This window comes from Sapajus apella, unplaced genomic scaffold, assembly GCF_009761245.1.
Source record: "Sapajus apella isolate SASKATOON/1434 unplaced genomic scaffold, GSC_monkey_1.0 scaffold57, whole genome shotgun sequence".
Lineage (NCBI taxonomy): Eukaryota > Metazoa > Chordata > Mammalia > Primates > Cebidae > Sapajus > Sapajus apella.
The window spans coordinates 1,029,826-1,044,713 of record NW_022436997.1 but is presented as its reverse complement, the minus strand read 5'-3'; the positions used below and the strand labels follow the sequence as shown (position 1 = coordinate 1,044,713).

The 14,888-nt window shown below is 43.5% G+C and overlaps 1 protein-coding gene across 2 annotated transcripts in view; it reads right to left on the bottom strand.

Annotated features, from left to right (window-relative positions):
• EPG5 (ectopic P-granules autophagy protein 5 homolog) overlaps nucleotides 1-14,404 on the bottom strand; it is a 118,294-nt gene extending 103,890 nt beyond the window's left edge. For both annotated transcript variants that reach the window (XM_032245250.1, XM_032245251.1), the window contains exons 1-2: nucleotides 14,238-14,404; nucleotides 1,252-2,193 (exon numbers count right to left, since the gene is read on the bottom strand). In XM_032245250.1, coding sequence (XP_032101141.1) covers nucleotides 1,252-2,193; nucleotides 14,238-14,300 — 1,005 coding nt within the window. In that variant the 5' untranslated portion in view covers nucleotides 14,301-14,404. The remainder of the gene's footprint in view (nucleotides 1-1,251; nucleotides 2,194-14,237) is intronic.
• Between the last annotated feature and the right edge of the window lie 484 nt (nucleotides 14,405-14,888).

The following is a 14,888-nucleotide window of genomic DNA, read 5'->3' as shown; positions in this document are numbered from 1 at the left end:
GCAGTGAAAGCTGCAAGCAAATAACAGAACATCTCAGATTGATGATCTTGCCTTCTATTTTATGAACATAAAGCCAATTTATGTTCATAAAATTTATTCCCTAAACTTCACGGTACCTCAAAACATCTCTGAATCTACCCACATCATTCTTTGTAGTTCTGCTCAAAAGAAGGAAAAACCTCTCCTCTCCAATACTAACTTCACCAGCTGTGTTCTTGATTCTTGATTCCATCCTCTCTTCCTCAATACAGTATTTCCAAATGTTTCCCTCCTTCCTATCTACAGAGATATACAGGTCTGCCAATGAACAAGGATTAGGGATGGAGGAATCACATGCTCCATATTCTCTCCAAATCTCCTCCAGCTTCCCTTCACTGCGAAACTTGTCAAGAGTAACCTCGTCTTCCCTGCCATCTCTCCCAAGCCACTATGAAATGGCTTATGATAACTTTGGCCTCCACAGGGTTGCATCTAATAGTCTCCTCCATCCCCTCTCAACCTCGAGAGGACGTCTCCCCCTTCCTTTGGGGGCTCTGTGTTACACGTCAGGGATTCTCCATTGCTTATAGATCAGGAGGTGAGTTTCACTCTCATTTAGTCCACTGCCATCATCCTGGAGCTGGGGATCAGTTATCACCTTCAGATTCCTCATCCCCTCTCAATGGATGGGGAAGACCATCAGATGCAACCCTATGGAAGCCAAAGTGATCATAACACCTTCAGTTTCCTCTTCCCCTCTCAACCTTGACACTCTCTACCCACTGGATGTTGGTGGCATTATGCCCAAGGTCACAAACAAATGGCCCATGGGCTGAATTTCAGCTGGAGATATGATTTGCTTAGGCTACAATGTGTGTGTGTGTGTGTGCATGTGTCAGATTAGTTGCTAACATTTGCACATTAGTATTCCTCACACAAAAATCCAGATTTCTAGTTTTTCTTGGAAAATCATAAGATGTGGCAATGCTGAACCACCACAACCTCACAGCAACAATCAAGCAGAACTCAAGAGCAGCTGTCCCCTCTAAACCAGGCATGGGCTGACCCAGTGACCACTGTGCCAGTCAGCCTGCTCCACTCCTCCAGGTTATACACCTGGCTCCTGCAGGCATTTGACTTTGTGATCCCTGCCCTGTGCTACTATAGGCTGAGGCAGGGTCAGTGTGGGTGTAAGGAACAGACTCCAGACCTGGACGGCATCCCCGGAATAGCAGCTCCACTGCAAATATCCCAGACTTCTGATCAAAATACCTGTACAGACATTTGTTCCTCTTTAAACTGCCACAGCCGACTTTTAGCATTTTGGCAATCAGACATCAGAGTGAGCAGCTCAGCTTCGGCCAGCAGCAGTTGCTTCCGACATCGTGAGTAGTTCAAAAGCAACTCATAAAATTCATGCCTATCCTGGTGAGCCATGCTGTCAAATTCTTCTAAATATGACTCGACGTTTTCCAGCCATGAACCAGGCTCCAAGATTTTTAGCTGTTCTTTAGTAAATGGTACTAGTTCTGGTTGAGATGGGATTTCTGGGTAGAGTCGCTCACTACGAAGCAAGGGTTTCACTGCCACCAAAGCAGGTACTTCTCTGGCAATTTCAGCTGGCAACTGGGGATACAGTTTCTTCACTTTAGGTGTCGGAAAAACATGTTTGGCTTCGCAGGAACTCTGCAAGCCAACATTCTGTGGCACCTCTGAAGAACAAACCAGGAATTGTTTGTCTTCTTTGCTATTCTGAGTTTCTCTGACTTGTACACTTTCTATTTCTGGCTGACTATAAGAATTCGATTGGGGTACACTTTCTGAAAGTTCACATTGTACCGATTTATTTTCCTCTACCTCTGTAAAGTTCTTGGGGGTTTCTACTTTTGTTCCAACACTGCCTCCAGGGTCGACCTTTGGCTTGACTGCACTGTCTCCCACACAGGGTCTGGCCTCTTCCCCTTCCTTTGGGGGCTCTGTGTTACACATCAGGGACTCTTCATTGCTAATAGTTAAGGAGGTGAGTGGTACATCAAACATTTCACTCTCATTTTGTCCACTGGCATCATCCTGAAGCTGGGAATCAGTTACCACCTTCAGATGGTCTCCTTTGAATTCACAGGCTGGAGAAGGGATTTCCTGCTCTCTGGAGGTTTTTGGAAGGAAGACTTCATCGGACTCTTCCCTCTGAGCGGTTTCATATTTCTTCTTTTCCTGAAAACAAGATATATAACGTGAAATAATTTATAATAATAATTGAGGCTTTCAGCAGGAGGAATTTGAAACTTGCATATAAAATCTAGATTTCTCCATTTCATTTGTTAATGAAACCTAAATTCACTTTGCAAGTAATGTGTTTCATATGTCGTATTGTCCAATATTGAGTGTGTTAAAGCTGGAGATTCACTAGAAAAAGATCAACTGGATTTTATCAAAATTAAAAACTTTCATGCTACAAATACCATCAAGAAAGTGAAAAGGGCCAGGCACAGTGGCACACACCTGTAATCCCAACACTTTGGGAGGCCGAGGCAGGTGAATCATGAGGTCAGGAGATTGAGACCATCCTGGCTAACACGCTGAAACCCCGCCTCTACTAAAAATACAAAAAATTAGCCAGGCCTGGTGCCACACACCAATAATCCCAGCTATTCAGGAGGCTGAGGCAGGAAAATCGCTTGAACCCAGGAGGCAGAGGTTGCCATGAGCCAAGATTGCACCACTGCCTCCAGCCTGGGCAACAGAGCGAAACTCCAATCAAAAAAAAAAGGTAAAAAGATCACAGAATGGAGACAAATATTTGCGAGGCAAGTATCTTATAAGGAGCTTACATCTAGAATATACAACCAACTCTTTTAACTCAATAATAATAAAAAGATACTCAACTGAATTTTAAAACAGGCAAAGGATCTGCATAGGTAATTCTCCAAAGAAAATAAACAAATGGTACATTAAAAGAGAGATGCAAATCAAAACCACAATGAGATACCATGTCACATCCACTAGGGTGACTATTTAAAAACTCAAATAATAACAAGTTTTGGCAAGGCCATAGAAAAATTAGAAGGAATACTGCTGGTAGGAATGAATGTAACATGATGCAGTCATAATGGAAAACAGGTTGGAATGGCTGCACAACCCTGTGATCATATGAAAAACCACTGAATTATACACTTTAGGTCAACTGCATAGTTTGTGAATTATATATCAATAATGCTGTTAAAACAAAGATTACAAGTATTTAGTGAGTTAAGAAATGAATGAAAAGGGCCAGGCACAGTGGCTAATGTCTGTAATCCCAACACTTTGGGAGGCTGAGGTGGGTGGATCACCTGAGGTCAGGAGTTCAAGACTAGCCTGGCTAACATGGTGAAACCTGGACTCTACTAAAAATACAAAGATTAGCTGGGAATGGTGGTGCATGCCTGTAATCCCAGCTACTAGGGAGACTGAGGTAGCACCTTGAACCCAGAGATGAAGGCTGCAGAAAGCCAAGATTATGCCATTGCACTCCAGCCTGTGCGACAAGAAGAACACTCCATCTCAAAAAAATAAATGAATAAATGAAAAGGGAGTAGAGGGTGGAATGTGGAACAGAGGAAAATTTTTTTTCTGTTTTCTTAAGCTGTAGGAGAACTCTGAGATGTTAAATGCTAACTAGGGGAAAGACAGAAGGCAGGGGACAATCACAGGCTGGGCCACAGGATCCTGGCATGGCAAACAAGCCCTCAAGCCAATCCAAGGCTTCTTCCCCAGCCTGTCCCTCAGGCAGTTTTTAACTTCCCTTTATCCCACTCACCACCTCACCCCAACCCATCTCTTTGCTTCCTCTCCCCACACCAGGATTGACCTTGAAATTTCACATTATTTCCCTTCACCAGCTACAAGTTCTAAACTTGTCTGCCCACACCCTGCAGATTTACCCTATCAGGAATCATCATAACCATAATAATAGCAATAGCTGGGGGGTTAAATAATCAATAAAGACTATTTTAACCTTCCTACTCCCTCCATGAAGAACACAAGCCTGTTCAGGTTTTTATTTTCCCTAAGGGTGGAACTCACTTCCCAGGGTTTCAAAAGTGTTACCAAAGAAAACTTCCTATCCCTGAGTTCGTTAGCGTTATATGTAAATTTTCAGTGCCAGAAAAGTAGCGGCACTCAAATGTAAATTTCCTCAGCAAGGCAATTTACTTCTATAGAAGGGTGCTGCTCACAGATGGAACAATGGCAAGTGCACACCTGAACCGGGGAGGGGAAGTTCTTATTCCTGATGCAGGTAGCCCCTACTGCTGTGTCATTCCCCTATTGGATAGGGTTATAGCACACAGTCTAAACTAATTCCAAATGGCTATTTTAAAGGGAGCGGAGTACAAGCTAGAGTGGCGGGGTGGGTAGTTTGGCGGGAAGGATGGTTAAGGGAACAGGTCAGAGCAAGTGACCAGGGGTGACTCAGGTCAAAGTAGGTAACCAGAGCAGGTGACCAGAATGAGTCAGGACAGAGCAGGGGACGGGGGAACAAATGTGAACTACTAATTAGAACTGGTAGAAAAGGTTGTTTACTGAAGTTAAACTTTAAAATGGAGAATTAAAGAATAAGAGAGTTGAACATACTGACATACCAATTCTCTGAAGAGAAACCTGGCGTTCACTATATCTAACAATAGGGAAGTTAGGTCCAATAAGGGAATTAATTAGAATTAGGTCCAACAATGGAAGTTAGATCTAATAAGGGAATTAATCTGGAGTTGCCTCAGGGAAGCAAGCAGGGGAAAAGGAGAAGCTAATGCTTTAATTCAAAGAATGGACTAGCCACACTAGGGGAGGCAGGCAGGAGGAAGGGGTGGACAGCTGGGGGAAGCACAACTGTCTGAGCAGGTGGCACAGGCCTGTTCCTGCTCCCTTACAAATCTCAGACAGGAATAGGAGCTCTGGGATGCATATGGAAAGAGGCAGCGCCTGTGGACGGTCACAGAACACCAAGAGCAGTGGTGAAGCCTCCCTGTGGCTCATGTCACTTCTCCAAAACACAGAATAGGGAACAGGTCCTGAATGTCTCCAAGCCTCTGGCCTCTGCTCTACCACCAATTCAATCCAAACATCACTGTAAGACTGGTCTCCCTAAATCACTGCTCTGAACACCACAAAAGCAGTCCCAGCTCTTCACTTAATGACTGACTCTTAACTCTGACATTCGGTGCCCTCGATGACTCAGTTATGATCCTGTCCCAATACAAACCTTTCCACGTGGGCTTTCCTGTGAGCTCTGCAACAGGTACTTGTCATCAGGCCCTGGTCAGGTGCTACCTCATTGTTATTTACCTTTTATGTTCTGTCTCCCAAATAGACCTCAAGTATATTGAGCTGTACCTTATGCCTGTCTGAATCTGATCTGCCTCTGTGTTTATTGTTTCTTGAGGCAGTAGTGATGACCTGTGAGTAACAAGTGCATGCTAAACTTTGTCCTAAGTACTAGAATTTTAAGGTAAAGAAATTGTTGAATCATCAAAAGAATATGTATATTTACCACATGCTCTGGCACATTCAAAACTTTATTTTCATATGCATGTCAAAAAGCAGAGGGAAAAATCCAATTAATTCAGAAGAAAATGAACTTTCATGCTCAAGTCTGAATCTATTCTTATAGTTAATACACAAAATTTCATCTCACTTAAAAAAAAAAAAAAAAAAAAGAGGCCAGGCGCAGTGGCTCATGCCTGTAATCCCAGCACTTTGGGAGGCCAAGGCAGGCAGATCATTTGAGGTCAGGAGTTGAAGATCAGCCTGGCCAACATGGTGAAACCCCAGCTCTAGTAAAAATACAAAAATTGAAACTGCCTTTGCAAAATTATGACTGAGAAAGTAAAAGAAATCTAACTTGACAGACTCCATCTTGCTTCTAACCTCCAAGCTGTCCTTGTGCATTCCTTGGCATAGGATGAACTAACTTTGGAGGAATTTAGTTTACAGTTTAAACAAAGACAATAACAGCCCTTTCCTAAAGCAGATCTCCTTCCTGCCTGGGGACTAGATTGCCTTTGTAGGACTAACATTAACCACAAGATTAGAAATTATGGTTTAGGAGTCAAGCAATTAGGGGCTATAAGATTCTGACCCTCCCCAAACGGCTCCTCAGATCAGTGCTTGAGATATTTTGCAGACCCTGCACTTGATGGATCAGCTGGCACCAGCTGATCAATAAACTGGCTCATCTGATCTTGTGGCCCCCACCCAGGAACTGACTCAGCGCAAGGAGACAGCTCCGACTCCCTATGACTTCATCTCTAGCCAATCAGCACTCCCAGCTCACTGGCTTCCCCCCACCCACCAAGTTATCCTTAAAAACTCTGCTCCCTGAATGCTGGAGAGACTGATTTGTGTAATAATAAAACTCCAGTCTCCCGCACAGCTGGCCCTGCATGAATTACTTTCTCTATTGCAATTCCCTTGTCTTGATGAAGCAGCTCTGTCTAAGCAGAAGACAAGGTGAACCCCTTGGGCAGTTACAAAATTAGCCAGGCATGGTGGCTGGCACCTGTAATCCCAGATACTCAGGAGGCTGAGGCAGGAGAATTGCTTGAACCTGAGGGGCAGAGGTTACAGTGAACCAAGATCTGGCCACTGCATTCCAGCCTGGGCAACAGAATGAGACTCCGTCTCAAAAAATAAACAGGGCTGGGCGTGGTGGCTCACACCTGTAAATCCAGCACTTTGGGAGGACGAGGTGGGTGGATCACCTAAGGTGAAGAGTTCGAGACCAGCATGACCAACACGGTGAAACCCCATCTCTACTAAGAACAAAAAATAAGCTGGGTGTGGTGGCAGGCGCCTGTAATCCCAGCTACTTGGGAGGCTGAAGCAGGAGAATCACTTGAATCCATGAGGCAGAGGTTGCAGTGAGCTGAGATTGTGCCACTGTACTCCAGCGTGGGCAACAAGAGCAAAACTCTGTCTCAAAATAAATAAATATAAAATAAAATAAAAAAGAAAGCCAGCTTCCAATTACTCTGCCTACTTCAGTTAAAAAGAAATAAAGGTCAGGTGCAGTGGCTCACACCTGTAATCCCAGCACTTTAGGAAGCCAAAGCGAGAAGATCTGTTGAGCCCAGACCAGCCTGGGCAACACAGGGAGATCCCATCTCTGTTTTTATAAAAATAAATAAAGACACAGTAGGAGAACATAATGTATATATAATAATCATTATAGATCACAAAATAAAATTCAGATGACTCTACATGTATCAATTCCATGTGTATCAAGTAACATAATTTAAGCAAAAGGTATTTCCTTTTTCAAAGAAAATTAGAGACAGGATGGATTGTGATGGCTCACGCCTGTAATCCCAGCACTTTGGTAGGCTGAGGCAGATGGATCACGAGGTCAGCAGTTTGAGACAATCCTGGCCAATGTGGTGAAACCCCAACTCTACTAAAAATACAAAAAATTAGCTGGGCTTGGTGGTGCGTGTCTGCATTCCCAGCTACTTGGGAGGCTGAGGCAGGAGAATCACTTAAACCGGGGAGGCAGAGGCTGCAATGAGCCAAGATCGCACCACTGCTCTACAGTCTGGCAACAGAGATAGAGTCCGTCTTGGAAAAAAAAATTAAGAGATAGAGTCTCACTATGTCGTCCAAGCTAGAGTGCACTGGCTATTTGCAGGCACAATCATAGCATGCTGCAGCCTTGAACTCCTTTGCTCAAACGGTCCTCCTCCCTAGCCTCCCTAGCAGTTGGGACTACGGGCTGGTACCATCACACTGACAAAAGAAATTTCTTACAATAAAAATGGCCAGGCAGATTAAGAAGAATCTATTTCTTTATTTTTGATCTCCACATAAGTTACATACAGGTAAAATACCAATTTTTAAATCATTTAAATGAAGAAATAATAACCAGTAAATTATACAGAAAGAGTTGATAAACACAGAAAAACATACTTAACTATATATTACAGTAAATATGCCCTAGAGTGTGGGTATATGGGGGGAAACCTAAAGAAAAATACAACAAACTATTACCAACAGTTATTTCCAGGAGCCAGAATTCTGGGCATTTCATTTCTGGGTTGTACAGAGTGTGAGAGAGAGAGAGAGAGAGAGAGAGAGAGTGAGTGTGTGTGTGTGTGTGTGTGTGTACCCTCATACACACTTTAAGCAATGAGGAATCAGAAAGTAATCATTTAGAAATAAAAGTTTTCTCAAGTTTTGGAAAATAAATGGGAAGTTTTTATTCATCGCTTGAAATAGACATGTAGAGACGTGGAGCAGGCTTGGATTCATATGTCCAGGCCTACTCTACATCTTTACATGTTTATATCAGAATTAACATATCTAAAACCAAACTCCTGATTTTCCCCCTGAAACCCATTCCACCAACAGCTTTCCCCTTCTTAGGTTCTTCCTTGACTTTTTCTCTCAAATCTCACATCCAAACCTCAGCAAACCCTCTTGGCTCTCAGACTTCAAACACTCCTCACCACCTTCTTTCTGACAGCCCTGGCTCAAGCCACCATCACCACTTGCCTGGATGACTGCAATAGCCTCCAATAGTCTCTGCTTCTACCCTTGCCCCCTTACAGTCTGTTCTCCAAAAAGCAGGCACAGTGATCCTTTAAAGCACAAGTGGAATCATGTCACTCCTCTGCTCAAAACCCTGTGTTGATTCCATACGTCACTTGGGTAAAAGCTTATGCAAAGCCCGACATGATCTGGCTCTGCTGTTTCTGACTTCATCCCCCACTATTCTCCCTCACTCACTCCACCCTAACCACATTGCCCCCTTGCAGTTCCTAGGACAGGCCTAGCATGCCACTGCCTGACGGCCTTTTCCTGGCTAGTCCCTCTGCCTGAAACACTTCTCCCTCAATAACCACATAGCGAACTCCCTCTTCCGTTTCATGTCTTTACTTAAATGTCACCTTCAACAAGAACTATCCAGACCACCCATCCTAACCTCTCAACAGTACTCCCAAACCCCTCTGTGTTTTTTTTTGTTGTTGTTGTTTTGTTTTTTTGTTTTTTTTTTTTAAGATGGAGTTTCATTCTTGTTGCCCAGGCTGGAGTGCAATGGCACAATCTCAGCTCACCACAATCTCTGCCTCCTGGGTTCAAGTGATTCTCCTGCCTCAGCCACCCGCATAGCTGGGATTACAGGCATGTGCCACCACGCCCGGCTAATTTTTGTATTTTTAGTAGAGACGGGGTTTCTCCATGGTCAGGCTGGCCTCAAACTCCCGACCTCAGGTGATCTGTCTGCCTTGGACTCCCAAAGTGCTGGGATTACAGGCATGAGCCACCGTGCCCTGCCTTCCCCAAATCTTTAACCTGTCCTTTTTCTTTTTTCCATAGCACTGACAAAGCATGATATATTTTATTCTTCATGGGTTTTTGTTTGTTTAGCTCACTTGTTTTTTTGTCTTCTCCCCTCTAGAACGTTAAGTTCCACTAAGGCCAGGTTCTTTGGATTTTTTCTCTTTTACATCCCAAGTACCTAGAATAGTTTTTAGAACACAATTGGTGATCAATGAGTGTTTGTTTAATAAATGAATTTGCTCTCAGGAGGCACAAAAGAAGCCAAATAATACTATACAGCGTCCCCCAACTTCACACCAAACCACTCCTGGTGGAAAGGGACTAGAGGGAGAAATCAATCATCTAGGCATGGCACAAGGGGGGATGGGGATTAAAAAGGTTTTCCTGTGACCTTCTGGGACACATCTGCCTGTCCTTAGCAATTACCAGGTACTCTCACTATTAATAAGTTGCTGGAATTCAGAATTTAATATTAACTTTTAAAAAACACTATAAAATCCACTTCTTCTGCAAAGTAAGTCCAAATCTAAGAATCTACTGTACTTAACGCATAATTTATCAAGATCAATGAAGTGAGGGTCCTCAGAGTTGGGGGATTTTATAGCAGAGAATGATACTAAAAGAATGAAAACATTAGAGGACTATCTCTTAGGCATCAGGCAATAAGCACCAGATGCCCAACCATAACCTAGCAGCTGAGGTTAGCTACCAGATGATTAACATTGAGGAATGCGGATCAGCTGCTGGGTTAAGCCCAGAAGCCACTCAAACTGTCTAAAGCCAACAGCACATGACACTATCCACTTCCTCAACTGAGCCTTTGAACCAGTTTGTGGTTCCCTACATAGTTGCCAAATTATACTACAGATGGTAAAGGTTTTGTTAATGTCGGACTTTATAAACATAACCGAACCATAACAGCACTAAGAAGTGCATCAATTTACTCTAAAAGAATTAACTTTCTATCTAGATGGTTTTATTCTAAAAGAACTAACTTTCTAGATTGACAAGGATGGGGACCTTGCTAATGTCATGGACTTTTTCCATTAGTTTTCTCATACTAGTCAGAGGTAATTTACTAGAGTAAAGTCTTCTGAGAGACAAAGCTTGGAAACAGTCTTCATTACTGGCATTTATTTCATCATTCGACGAACATTATCAAGTGATAAAAAGGCTGTGAAGGGTACTGAGAACAAGACAGGTCCCTCCGTCAGTGAGTTCAAAATCTAAGGAAGAAGAAAAATGTTGACAGAGTAACTTCAAATGAAATCAGTGGCAGAAAGGGGAGCAGAGTGCTACTGGAGGAATGGTGACATGAGGGTGATGAGAAAAAGCTTCTCTGACAAGGTACTGTTTAGCTGACACCTCATAAATGAGTAGTTGGCTAGGTAAAGAGGGACAGAAAGGGGTGTCAGAGGAAACAACACAGGGAAAGGTCCTGAAGCAGGAAAGGCCATAAAGGTTAAGAATCAAAAGAGAGCCAGGTGCGGTGGCTCACGCCTGTAGTCCCAGCACTTTGAGAGGCTGAGGCAGGTAGATCACGAGGTCAGGAGTTCAACAGCACCCTGGCCAAGATGGTGAAACCCTGTCTCTACTAAAAACTACAAAAAATTAGCCGGGCGAGGTGGCAGGTGCCTATAATCCCAGCTACCAAGGAGGCTGAGGCAAGAGAATCATTTGAACCTGGGCAGCAGAGTTTGCGGTGAGTTGAGATCACGACACTGCACTCTAGCCTAGGCAACAAGAGCGAAACTCCATTCTCAAAAACAAAACAGAAAAAAGAATCAAAAGAGAATTTTGGGAGGCTGAGGCAGATGGATCGCCTGAGGCCAGTAGTTTGAGAAGAGCTTGGCCAACATGGTAAATAAAACTCAGTCTCTACTAAAAACACAAAAATTAGCCTCCAGTGGTAGTGGACATCTGTAATTCCAGCTCGGGAGGCTGAGGCAGGAGAATCGGTTGAACCGGGAGGCGGAGGTTGCAGTGAGCTGAGATCACACCACTGCAATCCAGCCTGGGCAACAGAGTGAGACTCTGTCTCAAAAAGAGAGAGACAGAGAGACAGAGAGAGAGAGAGAGAGAGAGAGACAGAGAGAGGGAGAGGGAGGGAGAGGTAGAAGAGGTGGTAGAACTGAGGGCGAGGAGGAAGACAGAGGCAGAAGAATCATACAAAGCCCTTAGTCCACGCTTTGGACTCTAGCCTCTAGGTGATGGGAAACCTTTGAAAGGTTTTGAGGAGAGTAACATGATCAGTTTTGTTTTGAAAAACATATATCCAGCTCAGTTTAGAGAATGGGAAGCAAGAATGAATGTAAAGAGGCCAGTTTAGAAGAAATCCCCCCTTGGAGGAAGGTCATAGTAGTTAGGATGGAGAGGAAATGCACAGAATCAAAAGAATATTTAGAAAATGCAATTGGCAAGACTTCATGAATGATTAGATTTAGTGGGTAAGAAAAAGTAGATGTCAAAAATTTTTGGTCTGACCACATGCCTCTGAAATAAAGGCCTCTTCATAAACTCAAACAAAAAAAAATAATGTACGTTTGTACAGAAAAGTTGCCTAAGATAAAAAATATAATCAATTGGTTTTTCATGATGGATCTAAAAGCTTAAGATTTTTAATTTTTTTAATTTAGAAATTCTGTTTTAAACAAAATAACTTAAGAGAGAATCCCCTTAACAGGCTCTTTTTTAAGCATTTGTAACATTCTAGCTGTGGAAAGACAAAGACATATAGATATATGAAATAACTATTAAGCTCCTGGATTGTCAGGATTTCTGGCCTTAACCTGAGTTATCTCATAAACTGCATGACATTGTGCAATATTTAACCTCTGGAGGTTTTAGTTTCTTCATTATCTTGAGGAAAAAAACTAGAGATCAAGACTTAAGATTCTGGCCAAGTGCGGTGGTTCATACCTGTAATACCAGCACTTTGGGAGGCTGAGGCAGGAGGATCACTTGAGGTCAGGAGTTCAAGACCGGCCTGGCCAACATGGTGAAACCATGTCTCTACAAAAAAAAAAAAAAATACAAAAATACAAAAATTTGCCAGGCATGGTGGCAGGCACCTGTAGTCCCAGCTACTAGAGAGACAGAGGTGGGAGAATCACTTGAGCCTGGGATGCAGAGGTTGCAGTGACCCAAGACTGTGTCACTGCACTCCAGCCTGAGCAACAGAGTGAGACTCCATCTCCAAAAAAAAAAAAACAAAAGATAAAAAAAGACTTAAGATTCTGCTCTCCATAGACAGACAACTAACATTTATGTGTCATGCACTACTGCATTCTAGGTTCAGGAATTTTTTTTTTTTTTTTTTTTTTTTCTGCAGCCTCATTGTTAGGCAGGTTCAGGGATCTTATAGTTCGCCAATGGCTTTTTTTTCCTCCTGGGCCTGGATGGTTCTTCACCAACCCAATACAATGCAAAAGCATTTCTCCTGAAAATATTTCTGAAATTCGGTACCAAAATTACTTTCTCACCAAAATAACTCCTCGCAGACCTGGATACACCAATGTGTCTAACTCCACTACCGCCTTTTTAAAAGCCATATAAAGAAAACGTGGTAAATATTCACAGTGGAATACTATGCAGCCATTAAAAAGAACAAAATTGTGTCCTCTGCAGCAACATGAATGCAGTTAGAGGCCATTATCCTAAGCAAATTAATGCAGAAACAGAAAACAAAATACCACACGTTCTCACTTATAAGTGGGAGCTAAACATTAAGTACACATGGACACAAAGAAAGGAATAATAGATACCAGGACCTACTTGAGGGTGAACATCGGAAGAAGGTAAGGATTAAAAAAAAAACACCTGTCAGGTACTATGCCCATTACCTGGGTGATAAAATAATCTGTATAGTAAACCACCAAGACATGCAATTTGCCCGTGTAACAAATCTGCACATATACCCTCTAAACCTAAAATAAAAGTTGGAAAGAAAAAAAGCATCATAATGAAAGGAATCCACATAAGTCAATTACAGCCTATTAATAATGGTACCTCTGAACACCAGCCTCCTGTTAAAACCTTGTTCCCATGAGAAAATCAGAGTATAGGATGTTTAAATTACACTTGCTTTGGAACATCATCCAGTTCTTGGGAAAAAAGTTTCCTGTACTTATAATACCATCCTCCATATTTCCCAAATGTAAACTGTGTTTCAGGTAAGCCAAAATTATGGGGTCTGGCCATCTGGGAGCAGCATTTAATCTGTTCATCTTAGAAAATATATATAAACAAAACGAATATCCAGACTGCACTTAAAAACAAATCAACTTAAAATCACTCTAATACCACATATAGTCTAATACAGGAAACCCAGAAAATTGAAATACGTCCCTACTGTGTGAGATCCGCTCTGGGTTGATTTCTAGCCATTCGTGCCCCATATAAACAACCAAGATAATAAGAAATAAACAGGCAGCACCACTGTCATCCTGAACTTTCAAAGTGATGAGAAACGGTACATCACTAGTCCACTCTACATCTGTGACTATCCATAAAGTTTTGCCAAAGGTACCTTCTCCGCGTGGAGAAGAACCTTCCCTCTTTATGCATGGCAGGGACTGAAAATGTACCTAGGATGTAAAGGAGTAAAGTGAGAGTCACCGTTGGGGTTGGAAAGAGAAAAATTACTTTACAGCAGGAAACCAGACCCAGATAAGGAAAGCCAAGAAGGAAGCAGAAAAAGAAGAGGCCAGTGAAGTCATAGGAGGGAGAAGGGAAAATGGGCTCCTCACAGAGTGTGGCAGGGGGACGTGGAGAAGGAATGGAGAAGGGCCGGTGTCAGCGGGTGGTGGGATCAAATACTTGGAAGGCGGAGGCAGAGCATGCAGATGGCTCAGCGAACGGGAGTAGAGTTGGCCGGGGAGGCCGAAGAGAGGAGCAGGGAGACAGAGCACACCGCCAGAGCCTCGGGAGGGTGGGGAGATCCTCACCTTTGTTTTAGTCCGGCTGGCCTTAGCCTTGGCCCGGCGCTGGGGCCTCACCGCCTCGGCCATAGACCCTGCTGCGGAGCAGTCACCGTTTGTTTTTGTCAAACCCTTGCGCTTCACGCAACCTGCCCAGTTCTGGCCTCCGGTCTGTCACATGATCGAATCTCCGCCACTCCCGGAGAAGAGGCGGTGACTCGAAGCCTCTACGGGCCGCAACGTAGGACAAACCACTCCGGGACGCATTTGCCCTGGAGGACGGCTGCCCCGCCCCCTTTCCGGAGTTCAGGCCCCACCCCTAGCCCTGGCTCCGCCCGGCGCGCAGGTGTCTTGGGTTGCGCTTGACAAGGAAAAAGAGGAGAAGGAAAGAAATGAAGGTTATTTAAAAAGCAACTCAAAGAAGCTAGTCTGTAACTAAGGAAAAATCACAACCACCCTGGGCACTAAAAGCCACCACCACAACCTCCCAGGACTGCATTAAGGTACTTCTGCTGCGTTTATGTGGCTTACTGCACTTCTCAAGATAGTGAATGTGAATATGATGACTGAAGAGGCCAGAAAGAACAAAATTGCTCTGTATAAGCAGAGATTTAGGAACCAGACAAGAGGAGGTGGGACCCAGTCGCCTGGCAGAGGGCTAACTACTGAGGAGACATA